The following is a 19,024-nucleotide window of genomic DNA, read 5'->3' on the forward strand; positions in this document are numbered from 1 at the left end:
TTGTTAGTGGGGAGAGAGGCATCTCCATGGATGATTCATGCAACCTGTGTTAGATGAATCACCCTGGAGCTGTCTGGTTTCCTCTGGGCAAGTAGTTTAAAGGAGGTGAAGTGAGTCCTGCCTGCAGGGTCTGGAGCTCAATTGTTTGGTCATGGACATGTTATAACAGAGATGAATAATTAGATCTTCAAATAGAAAATAAACACCATATCTTCACTTATATGTTAACTTTCACCTCTTCCATTTTGGAAAAGTGGAAAGTGCAAATTGAAAGACACAGAGTAAAGCTGTGTAAATAAATAGGTGCCTTTGTTCAATTAAATAGACATTAATTACACCTGGCTGCATAGAGCCTCTCACTCAAAGGCGTTTTGTAAGGCTCTAGTCCACTTAAAGCCCGACGCTGGAGAGTGTGTATGTTCTTTCTGATAAACACATGCCTGGGAGCCAGAAAATCCAAACAAGGTGGTGAATCACTGAGCAATTGCATGAAGCATCACTTCACTAGGTGCTGGTGTGGTGAGCAGGCAGCTGAGTGCTGAACCAGGGGCACCAGATGGACGATACTGTAAACTGGGAAAGACAAGAGACATTGGCTCTCTCCAAGCAGACCATATTTAGCCGTGGTTTTTGTTACTCTTAGTTGTCTGTGCAGTACAGAGAGAGCTGGGGAGATGCCCAGACACCATATTTCAGCTGTGGCCTGATCTTGTTTTGGAAAAGAGCGTAGCTGGTTTAGCCACTGTCATGTCCTGTGTGTTTTGAGACGTCACCTGTCCGCTGGTGCAGCTGTGAATAACAGCCCTGGTGTGACCTCAAATGAAACCAGCCCAGCTGAACTCAGCTTTGCCTTGGCCAAACCTCAACCATGTGCCACAACCTTTCCTCAAGGAGACCACCAAGTGGGTGCTGGTGCCCCAAAGGTACCCAAAGCCCTGCCTACCCCCACGGCTTCCTCGCCCTGCCCAGGACCCCACGCCTACCCCTTTCCCAGCGATGGGATTCTTCTGCCCAGACAATGAGTCTAAAACACCATTTAATGATGTGAAACCAGGGGGAGATTTGCAATCTGAGGTGGGTTGAAGAGCTCAGCGGTGCTCCCTTCCTATCCCGGACAGGCTTATCATGCAGATAAATGCAATCAGGGCCTGGAAGTCAACCTCTGGCCACAACATGGAATATTTTTGAAGTAAAATTTGCTTTCATTGCCAGGAGTTTTTGTGTAAGTTTAAGCAGTATAAGCCAGCCCCTCTGAGTATTGATAGTTGTTATTGGCTGCACTTGGTGTAAGAGTCTTGGGCATCATGATAAAGAATAAATTACACTCAGAGCAAGAGACTTTTTTCTGGATCTGCCTTTAACAGTTCTGACAATTGGAGGCCCAGATTATCCTGCTGAAATTTCTAACCTGTGGTTTGCTGATACAAAAGTTGCTATGGTTAAATTACCACCGTGACTTAATGCTATCACATCAAGTTATTGAAACTTGTGAATCCTGCAGCTGCATAGGAGACCGTGGTTCCTGAACACGATTGCAATGACAACTTGGATGCACTAGAAAGATTCCAGCTGCAAAAAATTGTCTGTGCTTTTGCCACTTGTCTAAATGTTTGTGTTTTTTTTTTTTAGTTCAGTATTCGAAGAACATTTATGGCTAGCTCACATCCTACTATTATTAGTGTATTATGATTTTTCTAGTTTGCATTGATTCCATTTGTAAGGCATACATTTATGTCATGCACGATTTAACCCTGTTCCCTGGACAATTATTGGGAGAATTCGTTAACGTCATTCAGTGCAAGGGTGGGAATAGGCAGTCATTTTTCTAAGTGACTTACTGAAATTATCCATTTTTGCAATTTGATATTTTCTATTTTTTTTTCCACAGCTCATAGTTGTTTTGGTTTTAGTTTTAGTTTTTTTTTTTTTTTTTTTCAGTTAACTAGGCTAAAAGTGACTTGTATTTTATTGTGGAATGAACTGCATTACTTCCTCTGGCTGCTCATTTCTTACTCTCTGCTGAGTATTTTGCTGTGCCGGCTTTAAATGTATTAATAGGGACAATACCTATTTGAACACCCATTACAGTCACTAAGGCTCTCCAGTGCATGGATATGGAGCACAACTTCCTTTTGGTACACCAGAACCCAGATTATCTGCAAGTAATAGACTAATGAGGGGTTTTCTAATGAGGGAACTGATTAAAGGCAATCCTCTTCCCTGCGAGCTCTAATGCCGGCTTTTACTACTATATTGTGCACAAGGAGTACAGATCAGTGCTACTTCCCTATCCTTGTGCTCCATCACCAAATGATTATGTTCTGCTTTTAGTGCCCAGTTAAGGAGTTATAAAACTGCTGCTGTGGTGTGAAAGAAAAGAAGGTGTTGGAACAAATTCGTTAACCTCTGAAAGAAATTTCTGGGAACAATTTACCAAGTCTGCTCCTCTGAGGAGAACACTGGTGTTTTTTTAGATAGGAGGGCACTTTCAGGTGCTCCTAAGTCTATTTTCCATTAAAACAAATGCATGTTTTATTATTCCTTAACTTCTGAGTGTCTTTCTCTGCCCTGTCCTCCACTGAAGACCCTCAGCAGTTCTCCTCAGGCACATAATCCTTCATTTCTTTCCTTCATACCTCCTGATTTTGGAGTTTTTTATCGCTGTTAACTTTCCCACTCAGCATGAAACTTCTTACACTTCATTGCACATATATTTTTACTTTTGTTATACACTTGCTTGCTGAGCTGCCTGTGACCTGCTGTGCTGCAGGAAAGGACGGGGACCCTGGAGCAGCTCCCCTAAGTCTTGCAGTACCTGTGGGTATTTCTGGTGTGCCAAATATTATCCAGCTTGGCATCGTGCCTAGACCCCAAACCGTTCTGTCCATAGCTAATGCTGTTGGTGAGGCTGAGAACTGCCAAGGGCCAGCAAGCACTGACAGGTATGAGAAGCAGAGCAAAATGTGAAATGCTGCAATGAACTGTAGGAGAGGAAAGAAGTGGACTTCTTCTTTTGCCTTTACAGGCAACTAACTTTTGGAATTCAGTCTACGAAGTCAGGTCCTCTGAGAGGAAAAATGAAGATGTATTCTGCTGAATGTATAGGGCGCAAGTGTGTTTTCAGACACTCTGCTTTAATTTTCTGGTAAAATAGATCTGATTTTTTTTTTCCTGCTTTTTTTGAGATTATTTTTTCCCCTTGTATTTTCCTCCCCCCTTAGGCTGACTCAGGTCTTCTCTGACCTCTCTGACCCTTATGCCAGAAGGCGATTTTAAGAACTACTTTTGCCTTCATATATATAAATAAAAAATGGCTAATCAAGTGTTAGCTAAAGCACTACTGTTTTATAACCAATGGAAAATTTTTGCCTAGTTGCTCTGGCCATCATCTGGTCTATTGCAACTGTCTGGAGAAAGATTACCAAGTTTCTACCCTGCAATGGTTATTTCATCCTGGCTGCAGGGAACGTCCCTTTAAGACATGATTATTGAAGCACAGAATGGATAAGATAGGTGAGAAGCAGTTGTGCTGGGTTTTAATATTGCATTAGGTGGTAAGATCTGAGCACTTGCATGTGTTACAACAGCACCTGGCCTTCGGGTTTGTTTTGTCTTGTGCCTATGTCTCAGGCAGTCCAAGTTGCAGAGATGTTGACCAGTGAAGAGTGCAAGACGAAGTCCAGGACTGCATCAGCCTCCATCAGTCTATGGAATTGTATTTGGAAATCCAAGCCTATAGTCAACCCTACCAAGACAGGTTCAGTTCGTATGTTTCATTGATCACCGTGCTGTTTTCCCTTGTAGATAAGTACCAGGATCCTGCACCTCTCACCAATTTGAAAATAAAATAAGGAAAAGTTTCCCCACAGATGCAGTGATTGAAATTAATGAGTGCTGACAGCATTCCCTGAGGAGCGAGAGCTCTTCATCATGTAGAGGCAGACAAGAGGTTCAGAAGAGGAGACCCAGCTGGAAAACTCCAATAGGCTCAGAAGAGACAGTACAATGGAAGATACATCGAGAGCTCTTCATCATGTAGAGGCAGACAAGAGGTTCAGAAGAGGAGACCCAGCTGGAAAACTCCAATAGGCTCAGAAGAGACAGTACAATGGAAGATACATGTGCAAGTTTCCCGAGTGCAAGTGCTTTGTGCTGTGTCTGCGGCCACCCTTATGGGTGGCTTTATATAAGAGGTATATTGTGTGGTCACTGGAAAGTCATGCTTTCTTTGTCTGCCTTGAATTTTATGGAGAGGATATGAAAGATGATGTCTAATAATTCCTGATCTAACACTAACCGTAATGAAACACAAAGTTTTTTCTGACTTTGGTTTATTTCTGCTGTTTGTGCTTAAAGCCTACAGTTGTGCTGAGGTCAATCTGTCCATAGATCTCTCTAGTCCTCCGGTGGACAGGTTTTGCTCTTTTGCTCAAAGTGACAAATTACAGGCAATTTAAAGAGGGCTAAGTGAACCCAAGGTGCAGAGCACAGTGCTCCAGCCACCCACTCTCCTTCATGATTTCCAGCATGTTTCAAAAACCCTGAGCAACCTCAGAAGTGGTGCTGAGTATGCTAAAAGCAAAAGAGCAAAGTGCTTCTCACAAATCACTGGCCATTCCGTAAACCTTCCCCAACAGTGATGTTGTTTCATTTTGTGCAGTGAGCCTTAGCAGCCCCTCTGTACATTCTATGCAGCAGGAAGTGCCCTTTGCTCTCTTTGGGATTATCCCACAGCAGCAGAGACTTGGAGCCTGCTGTGCAAGTGACAGGTGAGCTGGAGATGCAGAGCTGGGGACCAATTCAATTGCTGCAAAGCAGTGAAATGAAGGTGAAAAAAATCAGGATATATTTTTGTCCAATTTCTCCCTTCTGAGTCATTTCCATGTAAATTGATGAGAGCATGTTACTTTGGAAAATGCTCTTGGCTCTTTAAACTTGAGAATGGGCTCAAGAGGGCCCTGAAAATCCTCACAAAAGACACAGGAATGCAATAAAGCCAAAGGGAAAACAAAGCAAGCAGATTTCAACTAAAGAATTTTGTAAAAGTCTGCATTTTCAGGGGAAAACCAATCAATTTTACAGTGGAAGAAGGTGAAATAAGGGCTAGGCTGCAATCATAGCAATAGATATTCTTTGCCACGTACTGCTACTCACTTTAGAAAAGGCATGCTGTCAGTTAAAGGCTAGCTCACCTGTAGCTGAGAAGAATGAACACACGAAAACATTTGTTCTTGCCCTTGTTCAGCAGTTAAGTTCTTCAAGTATCCTGTGTGCAGGGTAAGAATTAGTCACCATTTGGTTTCAGAGGCTGATAATGTAACGAGGAGACTGTAACTATAAAGGAAAGCTATGTGAGCTTGATTTTGAGCTCATCATAGTTAATCCAGAATCTGGAAATTGAAAGCCGACAGTAGAGTTTCCATATGCTTTCATATAACTTGTGGTACCCCTACAAAGGTCTATGAAAGTTTACTGCTCTTTATCTGTTAATCAAGAAGTATTCTGCATAAGTTGCTAGAAGTGTCACTCAGTGGCAAACATTACAGGTTCGATTTTTTTTCCTTCTGGCAAAATTTCTTCTGCTAATGAGTTTTGTGACTATAAAAATTTAAGGAGCAGACCCTGGGTTTATGGCATGTACACTAGATAGTCATCCTTCCTAAAGAACTGTGAGTGGAATCGGCACTGTGGTACTCCAACTTTGTCCAGTCTCTGTGTGTTCTGATGCATCTTTGCCACTGGAGTAGCACTGAATTTGTAGTTGGATATCTTTCCAAGCCTTTGCCAATAAAGGGTTGCAGCAGAAGGGAGAAGTGATTATTTATTTCAGGAAACTGCGTGCAGTCACTTGGAGACTGACAGAGAAAAATAGGATTGCATGTCTTGAAGCTTTATTTTAAAAAATAAAACAACCAAGAAACAGAATAATATTATTAATTTTAAGATAATTTCAAAATAACATTCAGATCTTTTATTCCAAAGAAACGTTTTGTCGAGCAGGGGGTTAAGCGCATTTTGCGGGCAGAGAACATAATATATTTACCGCATTTTATGCATTAATGCAACCTATGTCATTTCTAAAACATCATTAATTTTGATAACGTTTGAATGAAAAATGGAGTGAGGTGAAATGGCATGTATTATTATGGGTTTTTTTTCCACTTTCCTGTTTTCATCACGCAGGAACCAAATGTGTTTATTTTACTGGCAATATTAAGACAATCATATGATTTTGAGTAAGTCTTTTGAGATTGTTTGCAAGTTTTGCTCTTCTGCATGTCTGCTCTCTCCCAGCTGGGGGCTGGCTGTTGTACAGAAAGGCCAACCACGTCACGGAAAAGCCCTGTCTCTGATCAGATGGGCTTAATATAAACCAGGTTTGCTCAGAAAGAATTAAAGAGGCAGCCCCAAAGCAGGAGAGGATTTACTTCGGCCGAGCAACTCAGCGTACCGCAGCCCTCTGAGAGAGAAGGGCAGTGCAAGCAAAGGACTGGGCTGCCTGGAGGAGCCTGGCAGAAGTAAGGCTGCGTCGATTCAAACAGTCTTTTACTATTGGTGCAAGAGACCCAGACAGCTCAATGCAGTGTGGGCTATCAAAACCATTTGGATCGTGGAACAAAATATGCAATAGGCACTTGTTTGACTTTTTTTTTTTTAATGAAGGATGATAATTTGTTAGGGGGTGAAAACATAAAATGATTATGTTATTGACTGTTTAGTGAGTGACTGTTTATTGCAGGTTGTGAGTCAGGCTCTTGTTCGACTGAGTTGGAGCTGGGTTTTGTCATCTGGTCTTTTATGTGGGAAATTGCAAGGGCAAAATGCAATTTTAAGTTCATCTGCAGTAAATATTTAATTTTGTTTGTGAAGCAGCCTTTGCTCGGTGTGTGATTTCTAGTTTAGGTATGTTTCTTGCTGACAAAGTTACTGCGACTGAGACTATGTAAACTATCTCATTTTGTCATTAAGTACAGTTCATTGCACAGAAAATGTTGCGTATGTGGTAATAAGTTCAGACAGTGTGTTCTTTCTCTATATTTGTTCTATATCCTACTGTGCACATACTCAAATAAGTTTACAAGCAGTTTTGTGAGAAAAGGGACAATGATTTGTGCATGTCGGTTTTGTTGCACAGTTGTATTTTTTTTGTCCACAAGCACTGTTCAGATTTGAAAGCGATCGGGTACATTTTACGGACAGTTATCCTATTACTAATATGGAGAAGGGAGTCAAGAAGCATCAGATATATGGCAAAAAGCAAAATATCTAAATAACTCTCACTTTGGAAACTGGAATGCATCAAAGTAACTTTCCTAAAAATGGTAGTTGCTAGCCCGTGAGAATGACATCATTGTCCTTTATCTCCAAGCAAGGCAAAATCGAGTTTGCCGAGTAAAATGTTATTAAGAGCCATGCTTAGATAGGAATAGTAAACCTATCTAGTTGATGGAGCAGTAAATGAAGTTGTTGATTTAATATCTGTAATATATATTTAATCTATGAGACTTTTCTCCCAGTGCTGCCTCCCACAATGGCTGGAAACCATTCCTCCTCAGAAAAGCTGTTGTACTTGACTGTGTCCTCCCTCCTAACAGCCAAAAAGCCATTGTCTGAAGCAGAGTCATTCTTTGTTTACCCAGCTGTAGATGAGACCCAGGTTCACTCCATTACTGCTAGGCTTGCTTTTGTTGCTCTTTCTCGTGTCATGGGTGTCTAAAGGTGCAGTGGGTAATGCCTTACTGCCTTCTCAAATGTTTCAGCTCTTAACTGAGACAATGTGAAAGGTGCTGTACGCCCAACTGCACTGGGAGTTGGAGGCAACTGGGAGCGCCGCTTCTGCCCACCCCCAGTTAGGCACAAAGGATGGGCAGCAGTACCTGTAGGTGTTGCCTCTACTATAAGGTGACTTTTAGCAGGGATGCAGCTCCTATGTAGGACATCTCTGGAGAATGCTGCTCCTTCCTTCTCCTCCTGGGACACAGCAATGCCTTACTCTCTCCAGGGCTGGGCTGCACCTAGTGCAGCTGTGAGCTTGTAAAGGCTAAACAAAGACAGATTTTAGCATGTAAGAGTGGTACCTTCCGTAGGAAAAAGCCCTTGACTCACTGACTAGAAATGCTTCTTCGTGTACCAGCAACTACAAAAGAATGCAGAAATTCTAATTTTTCTGTTGTTATAGACTAGATCACTACAGAAGAGGAGGATGTGCTGCCTTGAAGTTAATAAGAGGGCATTAGCGCATTTCTAAATGCTTTGTGGGTAATGCTTGTGATTTCCCTATTTCTCACCAGGGCTAAAAATGACCCTCAACAACGTTACTATGCGTCGCACCCATAACAGCAGCCTGCAGCAGCAGCAGCGATGGAGCATCCCTGCTGATGGAAAGAATCTGCTGGTCCAGAAAGACTCCAATGAGTACAACCCACAGAAGCGATACACCATTAGTCCTGATGAATATTACAGAAGGAGTTGGTCCTCAGAGTCGTCCGACTCTGTCATCTCCTCTGAGTCCTGCAGTAACTGCTACCGGGTGGTGCTGATTGGGGAGCACGGCGTAGGCAAGTCTTCGCTAGCAAACATCTTTGCAGGAGTGCATGACAGCATCGACAGTGACTGCGAGGTGCTGGGAGGTAAGTCATTATGCACTGGGGGGGGTTGTGTTTGCTTGCAGTCAGCTCCGCCAGTAGTAATTGTAATTTGGATCTGATCACCAAAGCTGATTCAACACATGCCTTTCTCTTAAGAAATCAAAAAAAGCAAAATAAGATGAGTAAGGTACTCACCAACAATGACTGAAAGTCTCTGAAAGAGAACAGTTCAGATTCTCATGCTATTTCATTTCAAAATACCTGTTAGAAGCTGCCTCATTCCTGCATATGATGCTGCTATACAGGAGGCTGGTTCAGCTTTCATGCTGGTCCAACATTTGTGTCACCATTGGCTTCACAGGGCTGACTCCACCTTTCTGAGGAGAGAAAACAGCTGAAGGTCCTCGTGGTCTGTGAGAACAAAATGCTTAGAAATAATACACAAATAGAAAGCCAGTGCTGAGTCTTTCAATCACCTCCAAAATATTTGCCGTTAGAAGTCCTCTCAGCCATTCTGTATAAACACATTACCTCAGCATAGGCTGTATGGAATTTGAATAAAATATGCCTCTGCCTTGTTTCATGTTGCACAGCATGGGTTCCCCCACAGGAAAACCAGACAAAATTCCTTCAGCAGTGTAGGAAAATTCCTGTTGCCTAAACAGAGAGAAAAGTCACAAGGTGTAGGGATTTCTTTGATGTTTTGAGCTTGTTATCCTCCTCTCCTTCGTTTACGATTGAAAAGAGTTCTTTAATCTCCAAGATTATATCAAGCAGAAGGTGAAGATGTGTCACCAAGTTCTGCACTGTACTATATGTGAGATGTTGATGTGGAACGATTGTGCTGCAACAGATACCAGCTTGTGGCTTGGAGGCTGATGCTGTCACCAGATTGCTGCCTGGTTTTCCTCAGCACTGTGCAGAACTCTCCTTGTCTCTCCCGTATCCCTTCCCTCTCCTGCCTGTACTCCATTGGTGTGATGGTGCCAGTGTAAGCACAGAGAGTTTCTGGGCTTCTCTTCCAGTCCTCAGTGGAGCACAGGCAGGACAGATTTTTGTCTGCCTCTTCAGTTAGGAGGGATTTTACCCAGGATTAAATATAGCCCAGCATCAGGAAGGCCAGACCCCCATTTTCCTTGCTTGATGGCACAGATTAGGGGCACAGATCTTTGTGGGGATTTTAAATTCCCCATGGTGCAGTAACTCTGAATCAGTTATTTAGGTGCGCTTCATCTTCAGCTTCCTCCACCACCTTTTCCTGCAACCCCACCAGCCCCTCACTCTGTAGTAACTCTGATAAAGGGTTTCCTAGTTGTATATCAGTGAACTAGAGTAGGATCCTTGGGCAAGCAGTCAGAAAATGAATGTGATTTGCTTTGCTCACCCTGTCAGACGTTTTTATTCTCCATTCAAAGCCATAGGGTTTCCTCTTTCCTTTATGCTCCAAGCAATATTGCTTGGAGTGTAGCTGTGACAGATTTTCAAAGCCACCTCTGCTGAAGTATTGGAAAACTTGCTGTTGTTCTCTCTCTCCTTTTTTAGTGTCAGCTTGGAAATAATCATGAGATGAGCTAATTGCTCACTTTCAGTGTGTTTTATACCCTCTGGAAGTTCCTTGGGCTTGACCAAGGTGCAAATCAGTACTGACTATGACCATTTGGTCATAATATTTTTGAGGACTGTGATTAAGTATTTGTAGCCTCTCCATATGTAACAGACTGGAGAAGCAGTCCTCTGGATGTTGTTGAGAATACAGCTGCTTTTACAGCCTGGCTTTGCTACTGACTGTAAGATCGATCTAACTTGTGAAACCAGGTGTCACGTTTTGATTAATTTTTTGTGTTGCCATTTAAATCTGCATCAAGCCTGTCCTATTTTTTATTTTAAACATGTAATATTTTTGTCTCATTCTTTTGCATGAATGTAGATTCCTGGCTTCAAGGAAAGGCTCTGATTACAGTTCAGGGGAAAGTTCACTCCACTAGTCCCCAACAGAAATTTTATGAGGCAAGAGTTAAGACACAGTCCTATCTACAAGTGTGGCTGGGACAGACCCCTTAAACACTGCAGTGAGAGGAATGGTTTGCTCAGAAGCCCAAAGTTTGGGATTTTTCACTGACCAGCAACACAAGACTGGAGATCGGTCCAAGCCTCATATTACCCAAATGTCCCTTTGTATTTGATGCAGAAGTTACACTGAGATTTCATAACAAAGGCTGATTGAAATTATGAGTGGGAACAGCCCCTCCATATCTAAGCAGAACCTTGTCATCTGGCATTTATAATCTAGGTATGAATTTTTGTGGCCTCTGTACAAAATAACTGAGCTTATGTTGTTTGTCGATTCATTTGCTTCTTGACGTGAAATGTGATGTGGGAAACTGTGAAATGGGAGAGAATTAGAATGCAGCAGAAGTCTCAACTTCTCTAAAACTCAACAGCTCTTGTGTCACAAACCCCTGCCCTCATTGCTTGGTAGGCTGTTAGCTGATTGCTCTCAGCAGCAGTGACTGTTCACCCGTAAACTGTCCCTGCTAAAGCGAAAGCAAATATTTTCCATTACTCAGCCTCTCTGGACTCTGCTGCTCCCATGGGGCAGATGTTCAGCCTTTGGTTATTTCTTCCACTGGTGCTATTTTCTCTCTCCCACATAAGATAAAGAGGATATCAGCCAAAATAATGAACATTTAGTTTCCTGATCTTTCAACCTCCTCCATATATCATGGAAAGTAGGACAACCAGTAATGAACAAAGGGCAGATTCAGTGCTGATGGAAATGAAGAAATGGGAGCCAGCATAAAATACGCTCAATAGCTTGAACAGTGAACAAATTATATGTGTTTAACTACTTGTTTTTTGTAACGTACATGATGACACAAAATAATATATTCCCAACACATCTGCCTTTCTTTCCAGAAGACACGTATGAAAGAACCCTGATGGTGGACGGGGAAGGTGCAACCATCATACTGATTGACATGTGGGATAATAAGGTACTTTTACTTCTTCTAGTCAAATGCCAAAAGAAAAGTGTATCTAAATGACTGCTAATATCCAAAGTGGGTATTTTCTGGGAAAGAAAGTTGGTGTTTTCCATAGTTCTGTATCAGGGAAAGTGTAGAACTAACTTCATCCCGGCATCAAGCCAAGCATGCCTAACGACTCTAGTGTGAGCCTGAGAAGTACAAACCTTTATTTTTCTAATGATAAAACAGAACATTCAAGCCATTTTCCAGACCATGCTCATTCCAGTCTACAGCCAGCGCAATGAATTATCTGGGACAGGTTTTGCCTTCTTTGTGGTGACGTATTCATACCATCACCACATTGGAATTACATTTCATATGTGATTCAAACCATACCGATTACAGTTTCAGTGAGAATGTATTTGGATTCTCTAATGTTATACTTTCTAAGTAAAATCTGCTCTAGGTATAATGATGTCTGACTGTTTCATTTGAACAGCGTGAGGGAGAATGGATTCGAGACCACTGCATGCAAGTGGGAGATGCCTACTTGATTGTCTACTCCATCACAGACCGAGCAAGCTTTGAGAAGGCCTCTGAACTCCGAATACAATTGCGCAGGGCACGCCAGAAAGAAGACATCCCAATCATTTTAGTTGGCAACAAAAGTGACCTTGTCAGGTGCCGTGAAGTTTCAGTGGCAGGTAAGGAAAGTTATGAGGGTAGAACTGATGTAAATGTTAAGAGTCATCTAGCAGCTTTTAAATGAAATGCAGAGCTCTGGTTGAGGGAGTACACTGTGACCAGGACTGAGTCATAAAAGAGCAATAAAACAGCAGAGGACTGGAATAAAGGGCAGAGGACTGGGAGGGGTCTGCCAGGGAGACCTCCCTTGGTAGAGTTGTTACATGTCAGATAGTCTCTTTCCTGAATTTACTAATTACCATCATAAAGCAGCTTGAAGTTCTTCCCTTCCAGCTCCTAGCATAAGACCGCTGCAGTATGTGATTTCTCTGGCAGTCGGAAACCCCTTGGATTTCTGATACACGTTTATGCATAACATGTTTCTGCATATTCTGCTGCCAATGATTGTCTCTTTTTTATGACCAATCTCTGTCCTCCCTGATGAATTAAAATTTCCTCTCATCCTTTGTTTTGCTACTCTGGGCAGGGACTGCAGCCTTTCAGGACAGGTCTCCTTGCTACCTTGCTTTGGGATGCCGAAACAGCTGTTCCTCTGCTGCACACAAATAAATAACCCCTAGGCCCACAAATGGGACTCTGGCAAAGCTGCTGCCAGCTCTCAAGGTCCACTTTTTTCAGGGGAAACTCATCTTGAAGAGTCTTCCCTGAGGCTTAGGTGCCACAACATAGCACACAGTAATCCAGTAGGTGATCTTATCTTCACCCATGAGAAATGTATTCCTCTGCTCAGCACTTTCTTTTCTTGTAGCTGTTGTGCCCTTCTATTTCCCAACTGATCTAGAATATTTTTTTTTTGCTGGGGCTGTGCACGGTTCCTCTGGTCCCTGTCACAGTTGCCCCAAGTGAAGGGTTTGAACTGAGGTAGCTCATCAGGAAGCCAAGGATGTCTATTTGCCTTCTCATTCCTTTTTGCTCCACTTGAAAAATATTTTGAAAGATGGCAGTTTGTGTCACTTTAGTCATCCTGGTTTTGAGTTCACAGCAGGCCAGAAGACAGAACATACTGACTTGTGGGTGAAGGACAGCTGTCAGGTTTAACTTAGGCTCATGTAATTAAGAATTAGAACTATGATTTCAGATGTACCTCTAAAGCCATAGGCATAGTTCTGCCCTTATCTAAGGGTTTTGTATGCATGTCTGCTCACACTAAAGTTGCTCCTTCTCCAAGACCCTTCTCCATGACCCATGGATGGGAGGACGACAGGGCTCTGCCTCCTATACTGTACTGTGCACTCGGAGGGTGCTGTCATCACCCTTCAATGCAATTTGGGGGAGCCAGCACGTAAGATGACGAGGTGTTTTTGAGTCACAGCTGACCTCTCAGCCTTCAGTGTCTTAGTGTGAATCAGTTGGCCCCAGATCCTGGAGGCAGGAACTGGGCTTTTCCAAGAGCGGATTCACTCTCCCTTGCTGGGCAGGGAGGGTGACACAAAGCATATGAATCATGGGCTAGCAGGCAGCATTGGGTGATTAAAGACTTATCTGTGCCTATATTAGGCTTGAGGAATTCCCATGATGGCATTAGCTCCCCCGCACGTGGCAGCCTGTGGCTGCTTTTCCTCTCCCCTGCTTGTAACACTTCATGATATAATCCACCTTGAATTTTGCAGAGGGACGAGCCTGCGCTGTTGTGTTTGACTGCAAATTCATTGAGACCTCAGCAGCTGTACAGCACAATGTGAAAGAGCTCTTTGAAGGCATTGTGCGGCAAGTCCGGCTCCGGAGGGACAGCAAGGAAAAGAATGAGAAGCGGCTGGCATACCAGAAACGGAGAGAGAGCATTCCTAAGAAAGCCAGGCGATTTTGGGGCAAAATAGTCGCCAAGAACAACAAGAACATGGCCTTCAAACTCAAGTCCAAGTCTTGCCACGACCTATCAGTACTTTAGGAACACTGGACTTTGCCAGAGCTTGTGGCATGTTGTGGACATTATCTAACTATGCCGTGGGACAATCAATCAATCTATATTAGATTGGGCTATCAAAGTGACTTAGGTTCACAGTTGTGATTGTGAGGATACGTGCTGGCATAGGAACAGCACAGTGCATGGAAATATCTCTCTTTCTTTTTTTGTTGGTAGTAAAAATTAAAGTATAGAACAGAATGACCCAAAGTTATGCTGGGAAGTGTTCTGGAATATACCTGTTGTTTCTCCTCTCTCTCTTGGGATAATAGTGTAGGAACCTCAAACTGTCATGACTTGGGAAGTGAATACTACACTCTTTGCTCTTTCTCCTTGTTATTATTTGTTTTTTTTGAAACTATTTAAAGAATTGATGTACTGACTGCGGACTGGTCCTTTGTCAGTTGGCTGGTCAGGCTTAATCATCCACAGCTGAAAAAATCTGCATTTTTGTAGAATAGCCACAAAGACACTTTTTTTTTTTTATTATTTCAAGGATTGGTTTTAATGAGTTTACACATCTCTTTGAAAATATTTAAATGAAAAATCTTATAATCAAATTTTCCTCTCATTTTAATATTACGGGACTGTTCAAAAATCATAGTAAAATTAAAATTGAAGTGCAAGTTGTTTCAAAGTGCATCAAGTGCAGGATGCCAAACCTTTATAAATCGCCTGAGCTTTTTTAAGAAACCACACGGACTTCTTGTATCCAGCCTTGGCCTTTCTCTGTGCCAGAGCCTATGCTGTATTTATTGTTGTGCAAAATAACAAGCATTTTACTGTTAAGGGAAAATGTATTTATTACCACGTTTCCTAAAAGAATAATGTTAATTTTATTACTGTTTTCTATCTAATATCTTTTTTCAGATATGCAAATTTTTACTTACATGCCTTGTAATAAAATAAATAAAATATATGACTGCCTTTGACCTTCAGTGGGAAATCCCTAAGAATTTTTTTAAAACTGAGAAAATATTTTGAATGCTGGACAAGATTGCTACAGGACAAAGACAGAAAGAATTCTGTGAACACAGGCTACTTAGCAACCTAGGATCACAAAGCAAGAATTAGCTACAGCCTCAAAGCTATGAGTGCAGGGTATCCCTTGTGTGCAAATGTGGTTGTGGTGACAGCAATAAAATTAAATCATTCTTAAAAAAAGTATTTGGCCCTATGTCTGAAAACAATTTATAAATATAGATGGGTACTGTTAGACCAATTTTGGGAATGAAAAGAAGTGAAATCCTGCATTCAGGGACAGAAAGCTGATATGGTGTGCCCTAATCCTCAATTACTGTTGGGCATAATTGTGTTATTTTCCTCCTGACCATGTCAGGTCTTGTGGGCAGACCACAGCATTTAAGGTAGAGGTGCAGTCATTACACGTTGACTGCAGATGGCTCAGAAAAGCCAAATTTCCAGCCTGGCAGCACATCTTCCTTGATTATGAAGACAACAAAATGCCAGCACTAATAATCTGAGAACTGGGGTCTCCACCTTGGGCTGCACAGATGCACAAAATGCTCTGGAAACAAGTGAGCTTACTGAGTGATTGCCCAACACTGCCTCTGCTGAGGAGATGGCTTTTAGCTGGTGTCTAGCAGTAAAATTCCTGATCTAGAACAAACTCTTGAAAAGAACAGAAGACAAAATTTTGAATAGAGCACAAACAAGATCCCTGTTGCTGGATTTTGAACGAATGCCAAAAGTTGGTCTGGTTTTATTTTTTTTTTTTTTCTGATTTGTCAACATGGAACTTAACATTTACCCGGAGCAGTCTAGAGACTGATATTCTGATACCAGTTTTCAGAACTTTTAGGCCTTCTGAACCTTACTCCCTTTCAAGAATGGAAACAAAATCCCACAAATGAAACAAATTTTTAACAACTGAAAGCATAGCTGAACACCATCAGCACATTTCCTTACTTTGTTCTGTATCTGTCAGGCTATGGACTCAACAAACCTAAACCAAGCAGATTTTGTAGAAATATAAAATGTACGTGTTGATCATACAGCCTTTGAGGGTAAAAGCTGTCCATATTCACAGCATCGCCAGATACAGAGATGGTATCAAAAACATTTGGAGTTACCTAGGAAGTTTCCATGCCTTCACTTGTCTCCTTCCACTCTGTCCCAGGAGAACTAAATTTCCTTCTGTAACACATGATTTTTTAAAGCAAAAAAGTGATGTGGCAGGCCCATTTCCCAGAGCTGTCACAAGATGCCACAAAGAGCTGTGCGGTGGTCATGCAGAGCATGCTGTATCCCCATGGTTTTCCCGTGGCCATGGGGAACAGACATCACTACAAGTCTGACTTCTGGGGCTGCTGCTGGACCAGGGCTGGTCCCTCTAAATAGCACAGCACTGCCTTTGGACCAAAATAATTTAAAGAGCTGCCTCCAGCTTGGCGTCCCAGTCAGCCTTCTGCTGGACCTCTTGTTCCATGTTGTAGGCTCCTAGCTTGCCGTGTGTTTACAAGGAGAGTATGGAGGAAGATGGGGAATGAAAAATCACCAACAATAATATCCCCTACATGCAGCTGTTGCTTCAGTTTGCTCAGATACCATTGGGATGTGTTACTGTCCAATCTCTGGATGAGGAGTGAGAGAGTTGGTCCTGAGCATCTACACTCTGCACATAACAGGAGTGTTCTTGCTTTGGATCTGGTCTAGCCTGAACGTCCACCTGGGTTGTAATGCCTGAGTTGCATTCCTGAAGTACACCGTAAATTTCACCTGGAAGGGACCCTGGTCATCTGCTGTGATCTTCATGGCTCCAGCAAGCTGAGCACAGAGGGAGGACAGGGACTCGATGATCCAGTGGGTCCTTTCCAACCTGGTGATTCTGTGATTCTGTGACTTTCTTCCGCATCTTATGAGATGAATCTGAGTAATGGTTTTAGCTTATCATCACCAGATTATCAGATACAGAAATGCTTACTATATATAGCATCTGGTGTACCTGGAATGACTAATCAACATTAATTTAATCCAGAATGCTGTCATTTCAAATGCTTAATATCCACGATCCCTCTGTTTATCTCAGATGTGTGTCCAAAACTGTGTAATGGATCAATCAGTGATTCTAATCACTGCTCTTGCTATTTATTAAGTCAGGGCTACAATGACAGATCCTAACATGATAATTGCAGTGCTGGTCCCAGAGAACTGGCAGTAGCTTTGGAATATGTGAGTCACAGGAGTGAGCGCACCAAGGCCAAAATGGCAAAACTCAAGGAGTCCAAATAAAATAAAATAAATACAGAAAATAAAAAAAGGTCTAAGAACACATGAAATGCCAATGATAGTATAATAGCTGTTATAAAAAACTCTTTTTAGGAAGATAGATCAGATCAGCAGAAGGAATTAGGGCACATCCACCTTTAATTAATGTAATCACGACAGATTAATGGCAAGGAGAGAAGTTTACTTATGCTTTGGGACAAAATTACGCTATGGAATTATTCATTACTACAGTACTATGTGGATCTGCAGAGTGCTACATACTTTTGGATTTGGGAGAATTACTGATAAAATTTAGTGAAGTGAAAGAAAGATGGTTTCATTAAAATCAATGGACACACCGCGGATCTGACCTTCGTGTATACAAGCCTTTCGACAATAGTCCCTTGGAGATCTTAAAACCATGGGCCGGAGTTGTCTGTCTTGGGCCGTCTGGAGTTCAGATATAAATGGGAGAAAGGGCTTCTGACAGCAGCAGTCCTAGTGATGATAATGTGATTTATAGAGGGCTGCAGCAGAGGAAGGAAGCAGTTGATTTTTGAGGGGCATTGCCTCTACAATCAGCTACAGCTCTTCTTTCTCTCTGGGAAGGCTTTTTAGAGAAAGCTGTGGCACCCAGAGAAAAGATAAGGTGCTAAAGATTACTAATGATGTTTTACTGGTGATACTCCTGGGCTAATAAATTCTTGAATCTCCAAAAATTAACCCTGCAACTTATTCCTTGCAATGCCTCTGAAGACTGTAGAGCTGAGTGTATTGCATAAATCATTCCTGGGTCTGACCCACAAACACAGGAGATAAAAGCTGATGAGAGCTATGTGACCGATCCTCCTGTGACTCTCTTTTCTGGACTCAACAGAGACCATTTGTTCTGGTTTGGGCTAACGCAAGACCAATTGTCTGACTTCTCAGCTAAGCTGCTTCTAAAACTTTGGCTTCTGAGAAGTTAACAACGTATATTTCAGACAGTGTCTGCCTCTATATGTGATAAGCCTGATATTTATCACCAAAGTAATGGGATCGTGGGTACATAGAGAGGCAATTGCTCACACTTATTCCTTTGTAAATCAAGGCCATCCCAGAGCTGCTGTAGAAGGGTATTGCACCTGTAGGGAGAAGCAGACAGGACAGGTGACACAAACCTGATCAACAAAGTATTCCATGCCATGTACATCATACTCAGTATAAAAGTTTGGGGATCATGAAGGTCAAACACTCTTCTCTTCTTTGGTGGATGACATTCAGAGAGGACCTCGCCTGTCTCTGCCCCTGAACTCAATCCATGTTATCCTGAATCCAGTTTCTGAGTTTACCTCCCACCTGCTGCTGAGTCCAGTCTGGGACTTTCCCCACACCTCCCCACATCAGTGGTGATGTACAGTCATTGGGAAGTTTAAATTAGTATCGAGTACTTGTATATATTTTATTATTTTCTTACTAGTATTTTACTTGTCATTACTATTTTTTCATTAAAGCTATTTTAGTTTCCAACCTGCAAGACTTTCTGCCTCCCATTTCCCTTCCCCCTTTCCCTGTGGGGAAGGAATTGCACAGTTTAGCTACTGACCTAGCCAGGGCATGAGGTTAAACCAAGACGGTTAATTTAGCTAGCAGAG

At 42.2% G+C, this 19,024-nt stretch overlaps 1 protein-coding gene across 1 annotated transcript; it reads left to right on the forward strand.

Moving 5' to 3' along the window:
* Positions 1-6,362: 6,362 nt before the first annotated feature.
* Positions 6,363-15,081, forward strand: GEM (GTP binding protein overexpressed in skeletal muscle). The gene is made up of 5 exons (XM_009558025.2): positions 6,363-6,518; positions 8,292-8,630; positions 11,505-11,581; positions 12,054-12,258; positions 13,870-15,081. The coding sequence occupies exons 2-5, from the start codon at positions 8,300-8,302 to the stop codon at positions 14,145-14,147; spliced, it is 891 nt and encodes a 296-aa protein (XP_009556320.1). The 5' UTR covers positions 6,363-6,518; positions 8,292-8,299; the 3' UTR covers positions 14,148-15,081.
* The last annotated feature ends 3,943 nt before the right edge of the window (positions 15,082-19,024 follow it).

The sequence above is a fragment of the Cuculus canorus genome, chromosome 2 (genome assembly GCF_017976375.1).
Source record: "Cuculus canorus isolate bCucCan1 chromosome 2, bCucCan1.pri, whole genome shotgun sequence".
NCBI classification, from domain to species: domain Eukaryota; kingdom Metazoa; phylum Chordata; class Aves; order Cuculiformes; family Cuculidae; genus Cuculus; species Cuculus canorus.